The sequence below is a fragment of the Oreochromis aureus genome, linkage group 16 (assembly GCF_013358895.1).
Source record: "Oreochromis aureus strain Israel breed Guangdong linkage group 16, ZZ_aureus, whole genome shotgun sequence".
Classification (NCBI taxonomy): Eukaryota; Metazoa; Chordata; class Actinopteri; order Cichliformes; family Cichlidae; genus Oreochromis; species Oreochromis aureus.
Genome location: NC_052957.1, coordinates 2,466,908 through 2,479,136, shown reverse-complemented (window position 1 = coordinate 2,479,136; position 12,229 = coordinate 2,466,908). Strand labels below are relative to the sequence as shown.

The 12,229-nt window shown below is 40.5% G+C and overlaps 1 protein-coding gene across 2 annotated transcripts in view; it reads right to left on the bottom strand.

Moving 5' to 3' along the window:
* Window positions 1–11,372, bottom strand: part of pard3bb (par-3 family cell polarity regulator beta b) — a 248,745-nt gene extending 237,373 nt beyond the window's left edge. For both annotated transcript variants that reach the window (XM_039600345.1, XM_039600346.1), the window contains exon 1: window positions 10,279–11,372. In XM_039600345.1, coding sequence (XP_039456279.1) covers window positions 10,279–10,395 — 117 coding nt within the window. In that variant the 5' untranslated portion in view covers window positions 10,396–11,372. The remainder of the gene's footprint in view (window positions 1–10,278) is intronic.
* Window positions 11,373–12,229: the final 857 nt, after the last annotated feature.

Below are 12,229 nucleotides of genomic sequence, written 5' to 3'. Positions count from 1 at the left end.
ACTACAGGGTGGTGCTCCAGTAAATCACTCTTTCAGGGTCAGATGCTTGTTAATGTTTTTCAAAAACGAGCATTAGAAAGATTTCAAGATCAGATGAGCCATTGTGTCCACGGGTATCACTGCAAGGGCAACATTTCTTTCTATCAGTGTCGACTGTGTACACTGTAATAATTAAAAAAGGTACATGTGCACACATGTTTTCTACACGTCCAATTACAAAAAACGCCATTTCAATGGCTATTCAACAATCTTTGTTGCACAAAGCTCCGACACTGAGACCATTTATGCTCTTCTATTGTCTGTAACTCTTCCTCCCTTCCTTCCAGCTGGAATTTATAGTATGACTCCGCTGTAACAATGACTTGGCTGAGACCCAGTGCAGATGCATGAGAGATAGATTTTCAAATACTCGGTTTTATTTTCTTCTTTCCCCTTGAGCACTACCAATCAAGGCTTTGGAAAATGTTAACTCAAGGACACACACCGAGTGCGTGTGTTTGTGTAACTGCCTGCGCTTTAAATTTTGTTTATTAGTTCTAATGTCCAGCCCTCAATCGGTCATCGTCACACAAACACCGGGACGCCACACGAGCAATCGTACCTCGAGAAATAGGCGTGATGAGTTCAGCTTGTATTCTACTTCCTCACATCAGAAAACTAAGCCGGGCCTGCTCTCAGTGTGTGGGCTGATCCACACCACCCAAGTACAATTCACACAGAAGCCTTTATACTCCGCCTATAATTGTAACTAATCTATTAAAGCTCAACGAGTCATTCATCAAATTACAACAAACTAGCACAGGTGGGTTTTTAAGCCCTTATAGCTGAAAACCCAAATCCATCGTCTTTAAGTTTTCATCGATTAAGCCCTTAAAAAAACTCTGTTTTGGGATGGTCCATTTGGTAAAGTAAATCCGTTGGGCATCTTTCTTCGCCTTTAGACAATAATTCTGATGGCAAAAGAACCAAACGGGACAGGTCAAAAAAACAAACAAAAAAAAAAAACTCTGTTAATTAAAGTTACGCAGCCTCCAAATGTTCCAACGCTCACTCACCGCTCTGGTAGCTAAATTTTGTTCTCAACCACCTGACCTGCCAAGTTAGCTCATATTAAATATACCCCCACCAACGTCTACTAACTATTTTTTACTACCAAGGCAGAAATGGTTAGTCTGACACTGACAGCTTATTTTGCTCGTGTGTCTACTTCAGCAAATTGATGTTTCGAAGGTGGAAAACTTGATTTTCACAGAACACGGTCTGTAAATCTTTGAGCAAGGAAAGATCCTGTGCACAAATAGATTTACAGTGTAGTTTGTCTGTTTGCCAGCAGGATTACACAAACGGTACCAAGACAAATATCATTAAACTTTGTGAAAAGGTGCAAAAAAGGAAGACTGCCACATTAACACTGAATATTAACAAATAATCATGTGACTAGAGTCAGATGATATTTAACCTGACTAGTAAAGACTTATTTGCAAATTAGAATTTATTATTTCAGAACATGTAAAGTACTGAGCAAGTACCACATCAGGTCAAAGATGAAATACACCCAACCATAAATCTGACATTAATCAGCTGATTCTAATTATATACAGAATCATTTCAGTGGTTTCTGAAGAGACTGAAATGACTTGTGTGTGATGTCAAATAGCTAAAATGGTTTCCTGGTCACATGATGACACGCACCATGCCGTCTTTCTCCAAGTTACATTGTTACATATTCAGTGGATCAGAACCTTTTTAATTTCAACTAATTGTTCAAGAAACTAATCAGCAGACTAATCACTACAACAAGTGGGAAACACGTACTACACCCCCATTTTTTTCATTTCTAGCATATCCCTGTAACCTGGAAACACAATGAGAAACACACAGTGAAAACAGCCTCGTTCCTTCGGCGACCTGCTGCTGCTATGAGGTCATCAACGCCTGTTTGGCTTTCTCTGTTACAGTAGGCAAGCCGTACAGCTGTACCGACGAGAGATGAAGATTCTGAGAGATAAGCCGTGAGCACACTCGTCTAATCTGATAAAGTGTCAGCACCAAATCCTGTCCCTCCAACTCTAGCGGTTTTTAAACCCAGAGAGACTGGCAGATATAAGTTTAAAGATAAGAGGTGTAAACACGGCGATCAAATCCAAAAATCAGGGGGATTAGCACTTAATGCAGTGTTTTGCCTGAGTCTATTTCAGATAATCTTGGGTAATTTGGGATATTTGATTCTCGTGACATGATGTGGAAATGATTAATAGGTTGGAGTAAATTCCCTCCTGAGTGAAAACACTCTGTACCATCGCTCCCATTCTTATCTCTGAACAGTACGCCTTTTTAGTCTGCTGCTTAGCAAACGAGTCTGGTATGCACGCTGCTCTCAAACTGAAGGTCGTGCAAATGAGTGGACCTCGATAAACCACAGAGGTGTGATTGAAGAGTCACGCAGTGCAACATCCACACCACAGCTTCAGCTGAATACTCGCCCACATTCAGATCCTTATCCAGAACTGAGAGGTCTGAAATCATCACAGACGTCAAGAAGGAAATGTATGTATGTATGTATGTATGTATGTATGTATGTATGTATGTATGTATGTATGTATTATATCATTTTATTATCGATAATTCTGTAAAGGCAGTGACTAATAGCAAAATAAACAATCTAAACTAAATCACCCCCCGACCTGCCTTGTGACCCTGCAACAGCATTCCACACTTAAGATGGGCACAAGCTCACTTTTCAATCATCCAATTAAGCAAAGATACATTTATTGTCATGTTGTATAGAAAAATTCATGGTTTGGTTACACCGACTCGAACACTGCATTCAAACAAACCTTTCCGAGTCCGTTCTAAAAAGTCAGGCTCAATAAACACATTCCTGTGGTTTGTCTACAGAGGAGGAGGCACGTGTCTCCTCCCGGCCTCTCCCTCGCCCTCAGAAATAATTGCCTATGCCGTGGCATGGGGCCAGAATGTTTGTACGATTTTATCAGCTTGTTTGGCCACGCCTCATCAGCATTCCTGTCCCGACTAATGAAACTACACTGTACACCCACACTGGCAAGAACCCTTCCATACACATCCACCTGGAAATCCATATGCACAAGTGTATACACAGGAATAGTGTAAAAACACCACCAGCCCACAAACACAACTGATTTCAGTTTTTAAAGCATAATATATTTATCATCTGGCTTCATCTATACCTTAGATTTCTTATCTTGGTCCAAATATGTGCAGTCACATGGTTGTTTTTTTTATTTATTTATGTTTTATACATTTTTATACATTTGGACAAGCAATGAAAGCAAGTAATGGTTCATGTATTATTTTAGTTTCACCGTGTCAGCCTGAAACTGATTTTAGAATAGAATAGAATAGAATAGAATGCCTTTATTGTCACTATCCGGTTGTTCAAGTAATTTGAAAATCCTTTTGAATGCTTTCCCAGACCCATATCCTTAGAACTTTTACTTTGTAGAACTAGTTTACTACATTAATGTATTACTGTATACACATCAGTCAGCCAACAAAGTTGTTCTGTATATTAGAAGACTTTGTTCCCCTTCCTTGTCCTCCGTGCCCCCCTGGTAGTAAGCCAGGTTGTGCTAGAAACCTGTACATTGCTGACTCACAGCCATCTGCAGTCTTAACTTGGAAGACCTTAGAAAACCATTCAGATCTTGGCAGGACAGCACAGGCTTTAAAAGCAAAGAGAACACCAGGACCTCAGTGTTATAGGCTTAACCTTTTAACAGCCACCTGCAACCTGTTGTAGCCAGTTCAAAGCATTTGAAAGTTTCACATAAAGATGGGTTTTTTTTTTCCTTTTTCCCCATTACTACACATGCTCGCATTGGTTAGATTCTTTATAATTCAACTGTTTACTTCATTTTACATGACGTGAAGACTCCAGCAACACTTAAAAGTAATAGGGAACAGCTTTATTAAGTGACCAGCTGTAAAGCTGTTCCCTATTACTGTAAGTGATCATCAGATCTTTGTCTTCTCCATGGAAGTAGGTGAAGTTGTGCAAGAAGAATTTGTTGCTATCAATCTATGATGAGCAGGGTATATAAAAGACAAAAAAACCCAGTGACAGCTCTGAACCTTTGAAGTGTCCAATCATGTGTTATTATCCACAGACCGCACAGGGGTCCACAGATCAAAGGAACGGTTATTAATATTTTTGTTTGCTTTATTCTTTGTAAATTATACCAAGGTTCAAATATTACTGATTAAATTTCATTGTTCACTGTTTGCCCACTTTGTTCAGAAAATAAAAAGAAAACTTCTCTCGATATGAAAAGCCGGTCAGCGTTGTCCATAATATTTGTTTGGCCTCCAAAATGCGAGTGTCCGAACACCGTCTCTGTTTTAGTAGGACAAGGACAGCCTGCTTGTGCCCATTATTGCCCTGGTATAATTAGCAGCAAGAGAAGCACGGCACCGGTGTTTGGAATAATGCTGAAAGGATTTAGAGGACTCAAAATGTTTCATTATGTTTTCCAATGTCACAGAAATTATTTAAACCAATTCGCATAATTCGGCCATTCCAATGGAGATATTATAGAGGGTTTAGAGACACAAAATAAAGCTGCAATCTCCAGTAAAGTTTGCCCTAAAGGTCTGAAATTTCATATCAGTGTTTTCTAGATAAAGTCCCATTCATGCATTCTGGCTGTACAGTTAAAGAAAACTGGTCTCTCCTGTGCAGGATCTGTGTATTGGCATTAAACGTGGAACCTGTGTTTCTAATAAACGAAACAATAAAGGTACTTTTCCCATGGTGGGGATCTGCTTTTTATTTTGAAACTGACATGATTACAGAATGCTGAGTGTCATTTTTCTGGATTATACAGGCAACACCACCTGCATTTCACTTGTACTGGGACTCATAAACACACAGTCGCACACGTGTCTGTTTGGCCAAAGGCAATTAGGCTGATAACTTTCTGGCAACTCTCCACAACCTCCGCCTTCATCCCTCCCTCTTCCTCTTCTCTCTGCTATCTTCAAATGCTTTTGTTCTGATTTCTTCAGATGGTTTATTAATCTCCTCACAGCCAACGCTCTACAAAAACCCTGCATATCACCATTTTTTCCACTTGATACAGTCATGCTCGGTGCTTCCATTCAATAATTTGCGCTAGCCTTCTATGATCATCCATCAACAGTGATAGCTCTATATTATGCTCTAGCTGTCAGCAGGCTTGTTTGCTCTGATAAATAATTAAAGATCACAGTGCTCTTAGATCACTGATATATTGAGTTAAGTGGATGACAGTTAATCTAATGATATCTGCTGAATAAAAACTTACAGACTAATTGACTAATCTGTGCTTTTCTCTTAAAAGCTAACTGGATTTATACTTTATCTACATGAGTGTCCTAAAGGCGTGCTACAGTTAACCAGTACTGTCAGGATCAGATACATTCACACTACCCTAAGTCTACGAAAAATGTTTTAACTACAATAAACGGACACTATTTGAATGGTAAAAATACTTACTAGGCATACACTGGCACTTTTAAAAAAGACATAATCAAACCTCACTTGATTTTACAGAAGGGACGCCATCATGAGAATGGGTACGGTTCCCCCTCCTAATTTCTTTCTTTCTTTTTGCGTATTTGTCACACTTAAATGTTTCAGCTCAAACAATTTTTAATATTACACAGAGATAATCAGAGTAAATACAAAACACCTTTTTTTAAAAAAAAAAAAAAACAACAACAACAACAACAACAACAAAAAAACAAAACGCTGATTTCACTTCTTAAGGGAATAAAGTTATCCAAACCTACCTGCCCTGTGTGGGAAATAATTTCTACCAATTCAACTGTGATTAACCACAGTTCAATTTCAGCAGCCGCGCCCGATTACTGGCACAAATGACTTAAATAGAAGCTGTCTGACAAAGTAAAGTAGACTAAAAGATCTCAAAAATCAACACATCGTGACACAATCTAAAGAAACACCTGATAAACTAAGTCAGTGTCTTGCTGTCATCAGTCTTAGGCTTCACAGGAGTGGCTGGCCTACCAAAATTACTCAAAGAGCACATCAACGACTCACCCAGGAGGTCACAGAAGAACCAGAACAACATGTAAAGAACTGCAGGCCTCACTTGGCTTAGTCAAGGTCAGAGTTCATGACTCAACAATAAGAAAGAGACTGGGCAAAACTGGAGAGTTCAAAGAGAAAACCAATGCTGACCAAAAGAACACCAAGGCTCGTCTCACATCTGCCAAAAAAAACCATCTGGATGATCCACAAAACTTCTGGGAAAATATTCTGCGGACTGACGAGAAAAAAAGCTGAACTTTCTGGAAGGTTTGAGTCCCATTACATACTGCATTTCATAAAAAGAACATCAGAGCAACAGTCAAACATGGTGGTGGTGGTGTGATGGTCTGGGGCTGTTTTGTAGTGGTTTAAATCAGACTCAGATATTTTGGCATGACCTCAAACTGGTCATTCATGCTGGAAAACCCTCCAATGTGGCAGAATTACAACAATTCTGTAAAGGACAGTGGAGCAGAATTCCTCCACAACAATATGAAAGACTCATAAACACATAACTGTGTGTCCTCCTGCCAAGAGCGACACAACCAGTTATTAGGTTTAGGGGGAAATTGGTTTTTCACATGGGGCAGGTGTGTTATTGTTTAAATACCGCATTTTGTATTTACTCAGATTGTTGTTGTCTATTATTAAAATTTATTTTAAGCTCAGAAACATTTAGGTGCAAAAAACTAAGAAATCAGGAAGTGGGCAACAAACAGCAAACAGATCAGGCCAGAAAGAAAGGGGGAAAAAAACTATTCACTAAACACATGATAAACAATGCATCTACACTATAGGGATAAAAGAACCGGTTCACACTTCTTAATATAAGGTGTCTGTTGTTTTCAGTTCCGTTGCCACAGGTGTGTAATATCAGTCAGCTTTCAAAAGCAGCCTCATTCGAGCTCAGCAGTTTCAAGTCTGTTACTGTAACAAGTCAGTCTGTGAGTTTTCACCCCTTCCAAATATTCAAGATCAGCTGTGTTCAAACATCTTCTGGTATTATCATCAGCACAAAGTCTGTGCACCAGGAGCTTTATGAGATGGTTCACGATGACCGAGCAGCTCCTGTAATTATAACGTGAGGGTTCCACACAGTGTTTTTTATCTAATGTCCTTCATTCTGTGCTTTTCTTTACTCATTTTGCGAAACTATGCATTTACAGGGTGCTGGTTTAGTTCTGTGATTGAACAGACCACAAGACCAATTGCAGCAATCCAGGCTTGATTCTGACCCGACGCCGTTTGCAGCATGTCTTCCCCACTCTCCTTCTCTTCACTAAAAAAAACTAATAAAAGCCCCCAAAATAATAATAAAAACAGAATTTACGGCTTAGCATCAGTGTGGTGAACGAGTTCTAAATCCACATCCAAAAACGTGTTAACCAAGCTAAATTAGGTACTTAGTGATGCGAGACCTGCCTTATCTTTAAAAAGAGCTTTAAATGAATTAGAAAAAGTTAGAAAAAGACCTTTAATGTATCAGTAAATAACAGTAGTTTCATATAAAAAGCAGCCATATCAAAGCCTTTTGTTTCTTCCATCCTCTCTGGGTGCACCCTGTGGGTTAAACCAATACGAGTTTTAATTCAGAGATGAATGTAAAACTAAAATGATCACAAACAGGAATTAAATCCTCTCAGAAGCTCACCTTAAGACTACATTTCATGAAGCCCAACTCTTTTTCAGATCGCTCAAATGTAGCGCTAATGTCTGTGCTGTGCATTAGCTCCTCTTAAGCACCACTGTGGGAACACCTAACAAAGCAGCTGATAAATAGTACTGCCAGTATCAGTTAGCTACAGTGCATGCAGAAACACAAGATAATAAAATGCTTTTAATCCAAGCAGCATACTCTCTAAGTAGAGTGAAGCAGATAGGGAGGAAGGGGAAAGAGAGAACGCTAGCAGTCTCTGTGACATAAAAATATGATTTGCCTGGCACTGGGAGGGAGGATTAGGGACTGGACTGCTGTACAACACACACAGATATCCTAGATTTTTAATCCCGAAACACGCTAACAGCCATAATTATACAGCTACAAGAGATTAGTGTTGCAGAAAAATGACTGAGTGACAACAAGAAAGTCAGAAAAACACACACAGAGAAAATACTTAGGAAGAAGAAAAGGAGACCACAAATTCACCACACCCCAAGAAGCAGAACTGGAGTCTGATGTCAAAAGTTCTGAAAGGGAGGGTTGAAAAAATGAAGACAAACAACAGGAGAATTACTGTGAAAATGATTAAGAGGAAAAATGGCTAAAACCATTTGAGGAGTACAAAGTGCAGCGCGAAGGTGGAAAGAGGAGGAGAGACTGAGACTTGCTGACAAAGGTGTGGGAGACAGCGGGAAAAGGGAAAGAAAACAGAGGAAGAAGTGAAGAGCAGGCCAAAACACACAGAGTGAGCATGTTCTTAGCAAAGAATTTCATTGACACATGCACCAAACAAAGACAAACAGACCAAAGCAGCAGAGCAGGGAGGCACTCACATCTCAGCACACCTCAGATGTTCCTGCTCTAGCTTCATAGCACCGCGTTAGATCTATGCTGTAGCCTGCAGTCCACCTTCCCTGATATGTAACTACAGCAAAGCAGACCTCAACTGCTGTGTCAGGTCTGAGAAACACAGCATCCTTCCACAAGGATGATGCTTTTATAAAGCAAATAACTGTATTATTATTAAAACAAAGTCAGAGCTACTAAAAGGAGACTTGAGAGTCAGTTCTTCAGTGAACTGTTGCCTAAGATTTATTGACTCTAATTCCAGCATGATCGGCTCAATCAGACTCGTGATAGCAGAGCTAATGGAGACACAACAACATCACTCGCTACAGCGGGGATTCGAGACAGTACCATACATCACGCTTAAGAGCAAACAAACTACAGTCAAAACAGTGTAAACTGATCTTTACTGTGAAAATGAAAATAGGCCCTTTTCTTTGATTTATTCAAGGCATGTACCCGCATGAATCTTTTCTTCAGACACATTTACTTCTAGAGGTAGTCATCATCATAGCTTCCATTTTCTGAGCTGAAGATGGTGACAGTTCCTCTATCCATACCCTTCTAGTTCTAGCTGGAATGGAGCTATCTTATAAAGAAGAGCTGCATGTGAGGGAGGAAGTGTTCAATGAGGAAGAACAGTTTAAACGAAAGGGACGCGACGGCTCGAGCTACGTGCACAGCAATATACAAGGTGAACAGGAGATTTACTTGTGTAAAAAATAAGAATGATAAATATGATGAAGGGGGCAAAACACACAGGAGGGTTGTGCAGTGAGGGGTAATATACGGACAGGTGGAAGCAGATTAAAAAGGAAAAAAGGTCCAGGGAGCAAAAAAACACAGGACGGCATCTCTAGCACCCTCTCATATAAACCTACACACACACCTTCGACATCTCTCCCTCAATCACAGCTGAGACGATCCATCCATATGACTGCTGTGCCTTTTGAATAATGGACCCAATATGAAGCAAGTCACTGAGAAGATTTGGTTGTGTGATGGGGGTCATGGGGTTCCTGCCCTGAGAGCAGCGCCGGGAATCAACAGCAGTCATAAAGGAATCACAAGACAGAGTCATTTGCATTTTACACTCACAACTAAATTGGAAATGACTCTCGCCTGCTCCTGTCTGGACCATCACAATTCATATCAGATATCCTTTTAATTTTTTATACAGCAATTATGGAAAACTGGACCTCCATGGCTTTGTCTAATTTCCCAAGACTTTTAGATGTGAAAATCATATGGTCCTTTCATGATATAAAAATGACTGAGCTCTCGATTATTCTTTCATGACTTCAGGGGGAAAACCTCAAATGTTATGAAAGTGCTGTTTCATAAAAACTTATCTGTCTCCGAGTTCATGAAAATCTTAACACATTATTACAGAACTACTTCTTACAATAAATAATGGAGCTAACTGACAGCTCAAGGGTGAGATGGACTCGGAGAGAGATAAGGCTGCATTTGTTCATGCTTTTTGTTCATTTTTCCCAAGCAGAGCGCTCGCTCTATGGGATATCACTGACAAAAACATATTTTTCTGCAGCTAAGATTTTTGCCACAGTCACAGTATAAAGATGTGCTGCGTTTAATGTGTGCAAGTGTTGAATAAAACAGTCACTTCTCGTGCCAAGACTGCTATCAGGCGTAATTGTAAAGACAGACAGGTGCTTTGCAAACTTCTCCACAGTACCTGCTCCAGGAGTTTTCTGTATCTCTGCGTGGCTTGCTGGATGAGGTCCCTCACGGTCCATCCCTCCTTGCATGGCACCACCACACCTGTCTGCCCAAATGTTACTGTCACCTTCATGATGGCTGCTCTCCACTTTATCCCAGATCCGAGCCCTCTGGATGCAGATGATGAGCAATGTTCATAACAATGCAGGAAGGCCTCCCGGAAAGACTTGACAAGAAGGCAAGGATGTCATCAAATACCAAAAATGTAAAAATACAGTACTGGCTGTAGGTGGCTTGAACAAAGCTGCATCCAAATAAAAGTTAGATTTCTAAAACCCAAACCGCTTTCCAGAACTCTCCACAGGCATTAGAGTCATTTTGTGATCTCAGTACATCCAGCTGCCTTCACATGCAAAGATAACCATGGCTGTCGCTCCTCTTCTCATCTCCTCAAGCACAGCTAAGGATACCACTCAGCAGGTCTGAACACAGCTTCCTGAAGCGTTAAAGTACTGCACTGTTACTGTTTGCATGATGGAGCTGAGCGGTGTGTCCTGTCATGCCTCACGGCGGCTTAACCGACTCTAGTTAACTTGTAATAAAGTTAGCTGTGTATCAGCTAGCTGCACTAGCCCCGGCTATGATAACAAACCCGGGGTGGACGCTTTCAGTCTGTCACAGCTCTTCGATCTCCACACGCTTCCTCCACTATCACAGATGCCGTGTTTCTACGTGTTTTACCAGTCAGAGAAAAGTTTATCCAAACTTTCACATAACAGCGAGCCGACGCTGGCTCCTTCGCTAGCTAACGTTAGCAACCTTAGCTGAACTTTGGAGGGAGGGATGCAGTCGGTCGGGCATCATTCCACAAGTTTTCCCTCTCCCAACTTTCCTTTTTTCCAAGCGGTCACTTGCATCCACTACATCCCGGACAGGCACGGTAAGAAGGCGGGGACGCAGTTGTGATATTCGGCGGTAAACTGGGGGTGTACTGGAGCAGGTAACGGAGCAGTAAAACTGTGTTTTGGAAAAGTTTTGAGATTCCTTCACTGCCGACCGCTCCTGACCAGTTCCTGACCAGCTCCTCCACCGCTTCACGCTGTTCACTTTCTTAAAGGGGAAGTGCTCCAATTAATGCTGCAGCTGGGAGTAATGCACAGGGATCCAGATTCTCGGTTCTAGCCTGCAATGTTAGGATGGTCAACTTGTATTAACGAGTTAACCAGACCAGATGTTAGAGCAGCAGACTGCTAACCCGCAGGTTTCTGCTTTCTCTGATGCTGGCGTCCCTCATATTACTGCTTTTTATATGAACCCTGACAATAATGATAACAACAAGAGCACAAGCCTCTCTAAGGCAGCTCCCTCTCTGCAGTATTTACTTTTACATGACAGATGTTTACTTTGATTACTCAAACATTATGTAGGAGCAGGTAATCGATAATAGGTATTGATGTGTAATAACTGGACATGAAACACTTGAGCTTATTATATGGTGTTATCCTACAGTGTATTTATCATTTCCTGAATGTTGGCAGTATAAACAAACACATTAGACTTTTAGCATCGCTTTAAAGATAAAAGAAAATTTATGAAAGTTTGACCTTAAAGGAGAGGTCTGAGGTTCAAGGTAACATGATACTTAGAATCCACATATATACTGTATTTTTCCCTATATGCCTATATGTTGTCAAAACAAACAATAGCAGTAAGAAGTAAGTAAGTAAAATGTATTTATACAGCACTTTTTAAGACAGAGTAGTTTACAGGTAATATAAAAACATATCAGACAAAACAACATATTACACAAGAACATTACCCAAACGCCTGTATAAATATTTGAGTTTTCAACTGTTTTTTAAAAGAAGCCACAGAGTACGTGGTGCGTAGAGTGGGAGGTAAACTGGTTCACAGTATTGGTGCTAGGGTTTGGAAAGGGCGTCTCTGGAATAGCCATCAGACCACCA